The sequence below is a fragment of the Dendrobates tinctorius genome, unplaced genomic scaffold, assembly GCF_039654945.1.
Source record: "Dendrobates tinctorius isolate UK_male_01 unplaced genomic scaffold, ASM3965494v1 ptg000020l, whole genome shotgun sequence".
Taxonomy (NCBI): Eukaryota; Metazoa; Chordata; class Amphibia; order Anura; family Dendrobatidae; genus Dendrobates; species Dendrobates tinctorius.
The window spans coordinates 2006353-2021904 of NW_027361688.1; the positions used below are offsets into that span (position 1 = coordinate 2006353).

Here is a 15552-nt window from a genome sequence, read left to right on the forward strand (position 1 = left end):
AGCTCTCCAAACAACACCATGAAGAACGAGGAGCTCTCCAAACAACACCATGAAGACCAAGGAGATCTCCAAACAACACCATGAAGACCGAGGAGCTCTCCAAACAACACCATGAAGACCAAGGAGCTCTCCAAACAACACCATGAAGAACAAGGAGCTCTCCAAACAACACCATGAAGACCAAGGAGATCTCCAAACAACACCATGAAGACCGAGGAGCTCTCCAAACAACACCATGAAGACCGAGGAGCTCTCCAAACAACACCATGAAGACCGAGGAGCTCTCCAAACAACACCATGAAGACCAAGGAGCTCTCCAAACAGCACCATGAAGAACGAGGAGCTCTCCAAACACCACCATGAAGACCAAGGAGATCTCCAAACAACACCATGAAGACCGAGGAGCTCTCCAAACAACACCATGAAGACCGAGGAGCTCTCCAAACAACACCATGAAGACCAAGGAGCTCTCCAAACAGCACCATGAAGAACGAGGAGCTCTCCAAACACCACCATGAAGACCAAATGGATCTCCAAACAACACCATGAAGACCAAGACTAAGGAGATCTCCAGACAACACCATGAAGACCAAGAAGATCTCCAGACAACACCATGAAGACCATTGTGATCTCCAGACAACACCATGAAGACCAAATGGATCTCCAAGCACCATGAAGACCAAGGCGATCTCCAAACACCACCATATAGACCAAGGAGATTTCCAAACACCACCATGAAGACCAATGAGGTCTCCAAACACCACCATAAAGACCAAGGAGATTTCCAAACAAAACCACGAAGACCAAATGGATCTCCAAACAACACCATGAAGACCAAGGAGATCTCCAAACAACACCATGAAGACCAAGGAGATCTCCAAACAAGTCAGGGACAACGTTGTTGAGAAGTACAAGTCAGGGTTGAGTTGTAAAAAAAAATATACCCGGAGCACCATCAAATCCGTTATCATCAAATTTAAAGAACATGGTACCATAACAAACCTGCCAAGAGAGGGCCATCCACTAAAAACTCTCAGCCAGGGCAAGGAGGACATTAGTCAGAGAGACAGCACAGAGACCAAAGTTAACTGCAGAGTTTCCAGGCAGAGACTGGAGTATCTGACCATACAACCATAATAAGCCCTTCACTTCATACAGGTGGCCTTTATGGAAGAATGGGCAGAAAAAAGTCTTTACTTACCCACAAAACTTGTAAAGCCCATTTTGATTTTGACAAAAGACATGTGGGAGACCCCCCCTAATCAGTGGAGAAAGGTGCTGTGGTCACATGAGACCAAAATTGGACTTTTCGGCCACTAATGCTATGTCTGGTGCCAAACTAACACAGGTCATTACCTCAAGAATACCAAGCCCACAGTGAAACATGGTGGCAGCATTATACTATGAAGATGTTTTTCGGCAACAGGGAAAATGGTCCAAGTTGTGGGGAAGATGGATGGTGCGAAATACAGGGATATTCTAGAGCAAAACCTTTCTCCGTCTGTCAGTGATTTGAGACTGGGACAGTTTAAGGGGAAATGTGTAAATGTTCTGGAGTGGCCAAGTCACCTCTCAGACCTTAATCTAATGGAGAATCTGTGGTCAGATGTAAAGATCGCTGTTCACCAGAGGAAACATCTAACATGAAGTAGCTGGAGCAGTTTTGCCTTGAGGAACGGGCAAAAATCCCAGTGGCCAGATGTGGAAAGCTCAGAGACTTATCCAAAGTGACTTCAGCTGTAATTGCCTCAAAATGAGGCTCTACAAAGTGCTGACTTTAGGGAGTGAATAGTTATGCACACTGAAGGTTTCAGTTATTTTGTCCTATTTCTTGTTTGCTTCACAATAAAAAGAAAACCAGATGTTCACAGCTTTCAGCATGTTCTTTACATGAACTGATGGAAACCCTCAGAAAAAACAGTGAAATTCCAGATTCTCAGGTAGGAAAACATAAAAAATGCCAAGGGGGGTGAATACTTTGACAAGCCACCGTATCCATCCATCTATCATCTGTCTCTCTATGATCTGTTTTCTGTCCCTCACGCTTCTCTCTATTTCTCCCTCTCTCTCTTCTGTCCGTCATCTCTGTAAAAAGTTCCGTGGCGCCCTTTGTGTTCTCCGCAGCTGCTCGGCTCTCGCTGTGCCTCCGTATTCGGTGCCGGCCTCACGCTGCCTCTGCCTGGTTTGATGACTTATTGAGTAAATGTCTCCTGCAAACTCTGTTCACACCGGCACATGCACCCCGCGCTGCGGATATTATGCTGTCAGCCGCGTTAGACCTGTCAGTCAGTGGATCCATCAGATCCCAGGAATTTTCAGCGGTTCAGTGTGACAGTTCAGTGATGGATCTGCTGTCAGCTGGCGGCTGGTTTGGTACAGTGTGTCGGTGCCGGTTGTAACGGCCGCCCCTGTCTCCTCCACAGCTGTGTAATAAGGTGGTCTTCCTGGTGAGTTTCGTGGGGAATCGCGGCACATTCACACGCGGCTACAGAGCGGTGATCATGGACATGGCGTTCCTGTACCACGTGGTGTACGTCATCGTCTGCATGCTGGGGCTCTTCATCCACGAGTTCTTCTACAGCTTCCTGGTAAGAGACCACCGCCGCCGAGGGAAGGGGTCACACCTCATGGGCTTAGATACAGCTCACCAGGAAGTATCACACATGCTAGGCGTAGATACACGGCTCAGCAGTCAGTATCACACAATAAAGGATTAGATACACAGCTCAGCAGTCAGTATCACACAGGATAGGATTAGATACACGGCTCAGCTGTCAGTATCACACAGGAGAGGATTAGATACACGGCTCAGCAGTCAGTATCACACAGGATAGGATTAGATACACAGCTCAGCAGTCAGTATCACACAGGAGAGGATTAGATACACGGCTCAGCAGACAGTATCACACAGGAGAGGATTAGATACACGGCTCAGCAGTCAGTATCACACAGGAGAGGATTAGATACACGGCTCAGCAGTCAGTAACACACAGGATAGGATTAGATACACGGCTCAGCAGTCAGTATCACACAGGATAGGAATAGATAGACGGCTCAGCAGTCAGTATCACACAGGATAGGATTAGATACACGGCTCAGCAGTCAGTATCACACAGGAGAGGATTAGATACACGGCTCAGCAGTCAGTATCACACAGGATAGGATTAGATACACAGCTCAGCAGTCAGTATCACACAGGAGAGGATTAGATACACGGCTCAGCAGACAGTATCACACAGGAGAGGATTAGATACACGGCTCAGCAGTCAGTATCACACAGGATAGGATTAGATACACGGCTCAGCAGTCAGTATCACACAGGAGAGGATTAGATACACGGCTCAGCAGTCAGTATCACACAGGAGAGGATTAGATACACGGCTCAGCAGTCAGTAACACACAGGATAGGATTAGATACACGGCTCAGCAGTCAGTATCACACAGGAGAGGATTAGATACACGGCTCAGCAGTCAGTATCACACAGGAGAGGATTAGACACACCGCTCAGCAGACAGTATCACACAGGAGAGGATTAGATACACGGCTCAGCAGTCAGTATAACACAGGATAGGATTAGATACACGGCTCAGCAGACAGTATCACACAGGATAGGATTAGATACACGGCTTAGCAGACAGTATCACACAGGAGAGGATTAGATACACAGCTCAGCAGACAGTATCACACAGGATAGGATTAGATAAACGGCTCAGCAGACAGTATCACACAGGATAGGATTAGATACACGGCTCAGCAGACAGTATCACACAGGAGAGGATTAGATACACGGCTCAGCAGACAGTATCACACAGGATAGGATTAGATACACGGCTCAGCAGACAGTGTCACACAGGAGAGGATTAGATACACGGCTCAGCAGACAGTATCACACAGGAGAGGATTAGATACACGGCTCAGCACACAGTATCACATAGGAGAGGATTAGATACACAGCTCAGCAGTCAGTATCACACAGGATAGGATTAGATAAACGGCTCAGCAGGCAGTATAACACAGGATAGGATTAGATACACGGCTCAGCAGACAGTATCACACAGGAGAGGATTAGATACACAGCTCAGCAGACAGTATCACACAGGATAGGATTAGATACATGGCTCAGCAGACAGTATCACACAGGAGAGGATACACAAGTTATTTTTCTTTCCTCCATTTCCAGTTGTTTGATCTCGTTTATCGGGAGGAAACTTTGCTGAACGTGATAAAGAGCGTGACGAGGAACGGCCGCTCCATCATCCTGACTGCGGTGCTGGCGCTCATCCTCGTCTACCTCTTCTCCATAATCGGCTTTCTCTTTTTGAAGGACGACTTCATCATGGAGGTAGACCGCCTGAAGGACAGAGCCCCCGACCTGGGTAAATCACGTGTACTGGGGTTCATGGATGTACAGGCGAGATTGTGCCTCAGTGATAACAGTAGATTCTAGTGCTCGCAGCCATTTCTTTGCCATTGCTATTATTGTATCCTTCGGAGCTGCATTCATGATTCTGCTCTTTATGACTGCTGCCTTTTCTTCAAATATGAAGCATAAACTCTAAACTGATCTCTCAGAAAGCCCTGCTCTGAGGTACTGGAAATACTTCATCCTTGTTAGTGACTGGAGATTCAAAGAGGAGTTGTATCTTGTGAGTATATTCTCCTCCAGAGCTGCATTCGCAATTCTGCTCGTCACTCTCAATCATGTGCCTTAGCAGCTTAGCTCTGATTTTTGTCACAGCCAAAATCAATGGGAAATTTAAGTACGGTATATGCATCCCGGCCAGCTCAGATAAGGAACATGAAAACCATAACAAAAGGGCCCCGGAAATTTCCCTCTTATAGGCCTCCACTACCTAGAGAAACTGTTGCCCATAGCAACCAATCAGAGCTCAGCTTTCATTTTATCAACAGCTCTGATAAAAATAAAAGCTGCGCAGTGATTGGTTGCTTTGGGCAACAACAAAGACAATTTTGATAAATCTGCCCCTATACTTTCCTACGTCTATTTCTGACTGATTACCAAAATGGTTGCCACAAATCCAACCCCCCTACACACCTTAATTGGCCTCATTAATAAAAATCTGTCTAAAATGATAAAAAAAAAAAAAACTGTGTGTGTTGCCTACGGAGACCAATCAGAACTCAGCTTTTATTTTGTAAACCGCTGACGTAAAATGAGAGCTGCTCTGCTATTGGTTGCTATGGACTACAGAGATCGATTTGACAGGGAATTGTGGAAAACAAGCAGTATGGCTGTCATAACATACCAGAGGGGGTCGGCGTCCGCCTATCCTGGGCCGCTGAACCGCAGTGATATGAAAGTGATCTTAAAAGTTGTTGCCTCTTTATCATTTTGGAGGTCTTCCATTAATCCTGTTATAGGAGGGGGTCACAGTCTGTTTGGCCATACAAGACCCCATAAGGAATGGCGGCCATATTTGTTACCCCAGACTTGGATCAGTGACCGAAGATTTCTGCTTTCCACCAGCGATTGGAGCTTCCAGGCATGAAAGGGTTACTGGCGGCCGCCGATTCTGCGGCACGTTGGTCTTGTGAGAAGTTTTTTAATCCCAATAATCTCATGAGGATTTTCTTGGCCGGCGGCAGCTGCTCCAATAACAGCAGGCAGAGAGCTAATTTTACAAGATGCAGCGCGCGACTTGGACGGGGCACACAAAACCCCTGTGTAGTGACTCCTCCAAAATATGGCCGCAGAAACCTTCATTACACGGAAAACACGGAGCAGTCATGTACCATAACACCGCGTCTATTGATAACCCAGGCAGATGTGTCATGAAGTGGAAAAAAAAAATTATCCCCCATAATCCAGAGCTTTCTGCAGGTCGTCCCACATTCATTTATCTTATTTCGAGATCTAGAAAAATATTTTTTCTGGTTCTGAAATGAACAGTATTAATCCAAATCTGTCATCTAGGATATTTTCGGCCACAGAATCCAAGTGACACTTCTGGATCTCCGAATCAACAACATAAAGCCTTGAAACCAGATTCAAAGGTCTGGAGTGATTATCTGGGGTCCAATGTCTAAACAATCCCTTCAACTCTGAGATCAGGATTAAGCTTTCTGGTACTGGTTTCTAGAATTGTGGATATGAGGATTTATTTTTGATCCTAGAACTAGAGAGAGAAATATCAACCTCAGGACCAGACAGAGGTTTTTGGATCTCAGAATTAAATACATAAAGTCTTGAGACCAGATTCAAAGATCTGGAATGATCATCTGGTATCTGGATTTACGTGTCTGATATCTAAACAATCTCTTCAACTGTGAAATCTGGATAACTCTTTCTTGGTTCTGGTATCTAAATCTGTTGTTTAGAATTGTAGATAACAGGATTCATTTTTGATTCTAGAACTAGAGAGATAAATCTCAACCTTAAAACCAGAGGGAGAGTTCTGGATCTCAGAATCAAAGACATCTTGCCTGGAGAAATAACCAGAGACCTGAAATTGTCTACAGGGTTTGGATTAACCTATTAAGGGGTCTGAGATCTAAGAAATCCCTGTAATACTGAAATCTGGATAAATCTTTCTGGTTTCGGTATCTAAATCTGTTATCTAGAATTATGGATATCAGGATTCATTTTTTTTATCCTAGAACTAGAGAGATAAATCTCGACCTCAGAAACAGAAGGAGATTTCTGGATCTCCGAATCAAATATGTTAAGCCTGGATAAATAACCAGATACCTGAGATCTAAACAATGTCTGTAATTCTCGAATCTGTATACATTTTTTTGTTCTGGTATCTAAATTTGTTATCCAGAATTATGGATATCTGGATTAATTTTAAATCCTAGAACTAGACAGCTAAATCTTGACCTCAGAACCAAAAGGAGATTTCTGGATCTCTGAATTAAAGACATTAAGCCTGGAGAAATAACCGGAGATCTGAGATCTAAAAAATCTGAAATTTGGATAAAGTTTTCTGGTTCAGATTCTAAAGTTCATTGTTTCAGATTCACCTTCTTTATTTTGAATTGCAAAACTATCTTATCTATTTTATCTAGATGAATCTCATTGCCTTGAAGATCTGGAATCCAGATCAAGATTTATTTCAACAGTATCGAAATGATATTTCTGGTCTAAATTCTGCTCTGACATTTTATGTACCGGTATGTCCTCATCTGACATGTGGATTTAACTCTTGGACTAAAAATTTTCTGCTCTAAAATCCAGATTTATCTTCTTTGTTCCGAAATCTGAAATTATCTCTATGCCTGTAAAATCTGGATTTATCTCTGTTTGGATTTTTCTCCTTTAACTTGGGATCCAGAATTATCTTTCTACTTAGATATTACTGTTTCCAAGATCCAGTAATTTTCCATCTGAATCCAAAATCATAAGGAATCACTTTCTGGAATAATTGGGATCTAGATTTACTTTTTGGTCTTCTGGTTTGAGGGCAGATTGATTTCTCTCTCACAATAACACATTTGCTCTGGACTTTCAATAATCCATAATCCAGATTTATTAGTTTGGTCTTGACTTTCTGATCTATCTGTTCATAAATCCAGCCATTTGTGTCCAGATTCATCTATTTGACTCTTGTATTACGAGATCCATCCTGACTCCAAATTCTGGATTCATCTTTGATCTCGAAGATTTGAATCTTAAGTCTTGAACTTTGAGAACCTGATTTATCTCCCTTTGCTCTAGAATTATCTGATTGTTTTTTCAGTTTAGATTCATTTTGCTCTCAGGTCCAGAATCATCTCTCTGGTCTTCAGATCTGGATTTATCTCACTCTTTCTAAGATATTAAACTATGGTAACTTTCTGGTTCAGATGTCTGGAAGAGAGACGGAATTGTTATCTCTTTCATTTTCTGTAAGATCTAGATTTATCTATAGGGTTACAAGATCAGGAATGATTATTTTTTCCTTTGAAATCTGGACTGATCTTTCTCTTAGGACAGCCTGATTTTTCTTCCTTGTTCTTACGTCCAGAATTATCCTCTCTTTTTATTAGATCAAGAATTATCTTTCATGTCATCTGGAACTATCTCTAGTCTGGATTTATCTCTCTTGTTATCTGGAGTTATCTGTCTTGTCTTCAGAACTAAAATTGCATCACTTTTTCAGGAATCCAAAATTTCCTACTTAGAATACATCTCTGAGAGGTGAAATTATCCCGCATTCTCTGAAATAATATGTCCTACTCCTCTCTCCGTGTCTGGGTTCTGGTTTCAAAGGTCCTGGCTCTTTCTGTGGGACCTTTCTCTCCTGAGATAAATTATATATTAAACTGGAAATTGGCATAAGATAAGCGGGTGCACACAGCCCATACGCCATCTGTCCATCTTGTTCACAAGTCATGAGCATTAAAGTAGTATTCACATCTGCAAGATTGCATATATAGTAATAATAATGTTAGCAAATACCTCCAGTTAGAAATGTAGTATAGTTCTTCTGATTAGCTGTGTTGCTTACCTCTTGTGCAGGGCATTGCAGTAACTTAGGTATCCAAGGTTACGACCACTCATATAGTGGCAGTTAAGTAGCTGTAGTGGTTGTAGCCTTGGATACCTAAGCTACTGCAATGCCCTGCACTTGAGGTTAGCAGTATAGCTAATCAGAAGAACTGTGCAACATTTCTAAAATTGGACGTATTTGCTAATATTATTATTATACCTACTACATATTGGGATAGAATCTTGGGGATGGGAATGCCCCTTTAATCATGACTTCAGCTGGAGTCACAGCGAACAGGACAAGGTCAATATTTTTCCCTCTTTAGTTAACCATAAATTTGGCGCAGAGTAACATATATTTTTTTTTATTACCTCTCCCTTGTATTGTTCTTATACTAGGTACCAGTGAATTCCGTGCGTCCTCTCTTACGGCGATGATGGGAACGTGTCAGAAGGAGGAGTGCACCACATCTGTACCATTTACAGGTCGGTATTTTCCCCTTAAAAAAAACACCCTTGATGCAAACAATGCCCCGTAAGACAACAATATGGGATTGAAAGCAATACAGATGTCATTCTGAATCTTGGTAAAGACTTTTTTTTCGGTCCTGATGACCAAATCAGGAGCCCGCCAGCTTGTATTTGGGGGCACATTTTAGGCCGGAGACTTGTTTCTATCGATCAGTAGGGGTGAAGGTGGTCGGAGCGCCATCTGTACGACAGGGGGCATATACCGAGATCTTATCTTACCTCTATGCCGAGTCCTGAGTCTGCTCTGCTGCCAAACGCTCCTGACAATTTCTTCTTCCCGTGTTCTGACTTTGTTCAGAGTGGTCGTAGTGACACGCTACGTCCCTATGTCACTTACCCCAGGTACAGGGCATTGTAGTAGCTCAGATATCCATGGTTGTGACCACTCAAACAGTGAAACATGGTTGTAAGAAGTGGACTTAACCATGGATACCTAAGCAGTACCCTGCACCTGGGGTAAGCAACATAGCGAATCAGAAGAACTATGCTATATTTCTAATAGAGGTATTTGCTAATATTCCTACATATTGGGATAGGATCTTAGGAATGGGAATACCCATTTAACTATTGTGGACATTGATGTAGATGGTTAATGAGATCCACAAATTGCCCCTATGACAAGTGCTATGGTTTAAAGCTAAAACGAAAGACAAGAAGTGTTGTCATGAGAACTTAAGACATCGGAATAGCTGCAATTTCTTCACGCAGGTGTACAGAAAATGAAGCAAGTAACCTGATTGTTGAGTAGGAACAAGAAAAATGTCCTGACTCCTCTGTCGTTCGGAAAGTATGACAAGTATTAGTGAGGAGCGGGATTAATTAGCATCTGCCTGTTAATTATACCATAAGATCTGGCTGAAGGCGCGGCACCTATGTGCCCCTAGTAATATTGCATCTTCCACGGTTTGCTAATCAGTGAATATCATTGATTCAGCTTTCTTCAAGCTCCACCCCCTTACGTTGACTCCACCTCTTTAATAACTCCTCCCCCTTATTTTGGATCCTCCCCGAGGAGCTCATCATCTGCTTATCATTGGTATTTTACGTCTCCATGTACTGATTTGTTGCTGAGCTTGTGCACATACGTAGCAGCTATTGAGAGTAAAGAAGAGCTGCATTATAAAGCACAGACAAATAATGTCAGTCTGTACATTGGTTTTCTTATACACTCCTGCTCTTCTGAAACTTGCTGCAAAGCTTCATGGTCCTAAATATAAAAAAAAAAATGTTAATTGGGTGCTTGGCCCTTTAAGAGCTTTTCAGGTGGGCTTCATCCTCTGGCGGTGAACGTGTTAACCCCGTCTCTAATTGCTCTGTTTTTGCTCCTATATTTATATATATTTTCTTTAGAATTCCCCAATTTGCTCAAGTTGTTTTCTTGTTCCGAGCAGCATAAACAAGATAATTTGACAGACAGCGTAAATCAAGGCGCACGGGGCAAACAAGGATTCCTCTCAAGGGCTTAAGTGTTTTTGTGGACCGGCTCTCTCGTCAGTCACCTTCACAGATGTAGATCTGCACAGCGCTGGCGGATTTTTTTTTTCTCACAATGAGTAATTGATAGCCCTCAAATGACTTAACATGTGACACTGCTGAGCGAGATTATGTAAAAGCGTGGAGCAGCTGGGATAAAATGTGAGACGCACGTTAACACCATGATGTCAAGGCAGAAAGTGCTGCAGAGGAGAGAAAAACACCTCCATATTGTTCTATCCTATAGTCACTGCCCAAAATGATCGAGAAAGAACCCAGTATAATACTGCCCCTATGTACAAGAATATAACTACTATAATACTGCCCCTATGTACAGGAATATAACTACTATAATACTGCCCCTATGTACAAGAATATAACTACTATAATACTGCCCCTATGTACAAGAATATAACTACTATAATACTGCCCCTATGTACAGGAATATAACTACTGTAATACTGTCCCTATGTACAAGAATATAACTACTATAATACTGCCCTTATGTACAAGAATATAACTACTATAATACTGCTCCCTATGTACAAGAATATAACTACTATAATACTGCCCCTATGTACAGGAATATAACTACTATAATACTGCCCCCTATGTTCAAGAATATAACTACTATAATACTGCCCTTATGTACAAGAATATAACTACTATAATACTGCCCCCTATGTACAAGAATATAACTACTATAATACTTCTCCTATGTACAACAATATAACTACTATAATACTTCTCCTATGTACAAGAATATCACTACTATAATACTACCCCCTATGTACAAGAATATAACTACTATAATACTGCCCCCTATGTACAAGAATATAATTACTATAATACTGCCCCTATGTACAAGAATATACTATAGTACTGCCCCTATGTACAAGAATATAACTACTGTAATACTGCTCCCTATGTACACAAATGTAACTACTATAATACTGCTCCTATGTACAAGAATATAACTACTATAATACTGCCTCTATGTACAAGAATATAACTACTATAATACTGCCCTTATGTACAAGAATGTAACTACTATAATACTGCCCTTATGTACAAGAATATAACTACTATAATACTGCTCCCTATGTACAAGAATATAACTACTATAATACTGCTCCTATGTACAAGAATATAACTACTGTAATACTGCCCCCTATGTACACAAATATAACTACTATAATACTGCCCCTTTGTACAAGAATATAACTACTATAATACTGCCCCTATGTACAAGAATATAACAACTATAATACTGCCCTTATGTACAAGAATATAACTACTATAATACTGCCCCTATGTACAAGAATATAACAACTATAATACTGCCCTTATGTACAAGAATATAACTACTATAATACTGCCCCTATGTACAAGAATATAACTATAATACTGTCCTTATGTACAAGAATATAACTGCTATAATACTGCCCCCTATGTACAAGAATATAACTACTATAATACTGCCCCCTATATACACAAATATAACTACTATAATACTGCCCCTATGTACAAGAATATAACTACTATAATACTGCCCCTTTGTACAAGAATATAACTACTATAATACTGCCCCTATGTACAAGAATATAACAACTATAATACTGCCCTTATGTACAAGAATATAACTACTATAATACTGCCCCTATGTACAAGAATATAACAACTATAATACTGCCCTTATGTACAAGAATATAACTACTATAATACTGCCCCTATGTACAAGAATATAACTATAATACTGTCCTTATGTACAAGAATATAACTGCTATAATACTGCCCCCTATGTACAAGAATATAACTACTATAATACTGCTCCCTATATACACAAATATAACTACTATAATACTGCCCCTATGTACAAGAATATAACTACTATAATACTGCCCCTATGTACAAGAATATAACAACTATAATACTGCCCCCTATGTACAAGAATATAACTACTATAATACTGCTCCTATGTACAAGAATATAACTACTATAATACTACTCCTATGTACAAGAATATAACTACTATAATACTGCCCCTATGTACAAGAATATAACTACTATAATACTGCCCCCTATGTACAAGAATATAACTACTATAATACTGCTCCTATGTACAAGAATATAACTACTATAATACTGCCCCCTATGTACAAGAATATAACTACTATAATACTTCTCCTATGTACAACAATATAACTACAATAATACTGCCCCTATGTACAAGAATATAATTACTATAATACTGCCCCTATGTACAAGAATATAACTACTATAATACTGCCCCTATGTACAAGAATATACTATAGTACTGCCCCTATGTACAAGAATATAACTACTGTAATAACTGCTCCCTATGTACAAGAATATAACTACTATAATACTGCCCCTATGTACAAGAATATAACTACTATAATATTGCTCCTATGTACACGAATATAACTACTATAATACTGCCCCTATGTACAAGAATATAACTACTATACGCTGTGAGGGGTTTTATGCTAACAGACTGTTTTCATGAGGGCCAGTAGAATCACATCAATAAGTAAGAGTGCTTCTCCATATTCTGTGCTCCTGGATTATAGGAAGATACCGTCGCTGTTTTCTGCAGCACTGTTCTCGCTCACCTGCCCTGGAGCTAAGCATCAAACATCACAAACTCTGATCAATACAAGATAATTTCTCAAAGGAGCAAAATATTGTTCTAGAAAGTTAAATCATTGGCAGAAAATTAGATATAGAAATTCTCTTCTTGATATGAAAAACAAGGCAGCGTGGAATAATTATGATGCCGGTTATGTCTATTTCTGACCACCAGGTGTGCTGTGTAATTATTATAATGCCTAATATGAAAAAAAATTTAAAAAAAACGCACAATGAATTTTCTCCAGAGGAGCCACCCCTTGTCCAGGACAGATCTCCTCCTGTGACAGATTTGTACTTCTGCCGTATTTTATGCAAACTCACTGATGTCTCTGGGATGTGCCCCCCGAAAAGACCACTTTTGAATATTTGTTGTCCCATAGAGATTTTACTGAATGTGATTCTATCAGGGAGGATGAGAAAATTATGATGGATGTAGGATAGATGGAGGATAGATGGATGGATGGAGGATAGATGGATGGATGGAGGATAGATGGATGGATGGAGGATAGATGGATGGATGGAGGATAGATGGATGAATGGAGGATAGATGGATGAATGGAGGATAGATGGGTGAATGGAGGATAGATGGGTGAATGGAGGATAGATGGATGGATACAGGATAGAAGGATGCAGGATAGATGGATGGATGGAGGATGGATGGATGGAGGATAGATGGATGAATGGAGGATAGATGGATGAATGGAGGATAGATGGATGAATGGAGGATAGATGGGTGAATGGAGGATAGATGGATGAATGGAGGATAGATGGATGAATGGAGGATAGATGGATGAATGGAGGATAGATGGATGAATGGAGGATAGATGGATGAATGGAGGATAGATGGGTGAATGGAGGATAGAAGGATGCAGGATAGATGGATGGATGGAGGATAGATGGATGGATGGAGGATGAATGGAGGATAGATGCATGAATGGAGGATAGATGCATGAATGGAGGATAGATGGATGAATGGAGGATAGATGGGTGAATGGAGGATAGATGGGTGAATGGAGGATAGATGGATTAATGGAGGATAGATGGATGATGGATGGATGGAGGATAGATGGATGGAGGATAGATGGATGGAGGATAGATGGATGGAGGATAGATGGATGGAGGATGGATGGATGGATGGATGATGGATGGATGGATGGATGGATGGAGGATGGATGAATGGAGGATAGATGGATGAATGGAGGATAGATGGATGAATGGAGGATAGATGGATGAATGGAGGATAGATGGATGAATGGAGGATAGATGGATGAATGGAGGATAGATGGGTGAATGGAGATTAGATGGATGATGGATGGATACAGGATAGAAGGATGCAGGATAGATGGATGGATGGAGGATAGATGGATGGATGGAGGATAGATGGATGGATGAAGGATAGATGGATGGAGGATAGATGGATGGATGGAGGATAGATGGATGGAGGATAGATGGATGAATGGAGGATAGATGGATGAATGGAGGATAGATGGATAATGGATGGATACAGGATAGAAGGATGGAGGATAGATGGATGGAGGCTAGATGGATGGATGGAGGATAGCTGGATGGAGGATAGATGGATGGATGATAGATGGATGGATGGAGGATAGATGAATGGAGAATAGATGAATGGAGGATAGATGAATGGATGTAGCATAGGTGGATGAAGGATAGATGTATGGATGGAGGATAGAAGAATGGTTGGAGGATAGAAGAATGGTTGGAGGATAGAAGAATGGTTGGAGGATAGAAGAATGGATGAGGATAGAAGAATGGATGGAGGATAGAAGAATGGATGGAGGATAGAAGAATGGATGGAGGATAGAAGAATGGATGGAGGATAGAAGAATGGATGGAGGATAGAAGAATGGATGGAGGATAGAAGAATGGATGGAGGATAGAAGAATGGATGGAGGATAGAAGAATGGATGGAGGATAGAAGAATGGATGGAGGATAGAAGAATGGATGGAGGATAGAAGAATGGATGGAGGATAGAAGAATGGATGGAGGATAGAAGAATGGATGGAGGATAGAAGAATGGATGGAGGATAGAAGAATGGTTGGAAGATAGTTGGATGGATGGAGGATAGATGGATGGATGGAGGATAGATGAATGGAGAATAGATGAATGGAGGATAGATGAATGGATGTAGCATAGATGGATGAAGGATAGATGTATGGATGGAGGATAGAAGAATGGTTGGAGGATAGAAGAATGGTTGGAGGATAGAAGAATGGTTGGAGGATAGAAGAATGGATGGAGGATAGAAGAATGGATGGAGGATAGAAGAATGGATGGAGGATAGAAGAATGGATGGAGGATAGAAGAATGGATGGAGGATAGAAGAATGGATGGAGGATAGAAGAATGGATGGAGGATAGAAGAATGGATGGAGGATAGAAGAATGGATGGAGGATAGAAGAATGGATGGAGGATAGAAGAATGGATGGAGGATAGAA

General features: G+C 41.1%; 1 protein-coding gene across 2 annotated transcripts in view; it reads left to right on the top strand.

Annotated features, from left to right (window-relative positions):
* ITPR2 (inositol 1,4,5-trisphosphate receptor type 2) overlaps positions 1 to 15552 on the top strand; it is a 285461-nt gene that overhangs the window by 235637 nt on the left and 34272 nt on the right. For both annotated transcript variants that reach the window (XM_073567437.1, XM_073567438.1), the window contains 3 exons: positions 2424 to 2588; positions 4182 to 4377; positions 8832 to 8918. In XM_073567437.1, coding sequence (XP_073423538.1) covers positions 2424 to 2588; positions 4182 to 4377; positions 8832 to 8918 — 448 coding nt within the window. The remainder of the gene's footprint in view (positions 1 to 2423; positions 2589 to 4181; positions 4378 to 8831; positions 8919 to 15552) is intronic.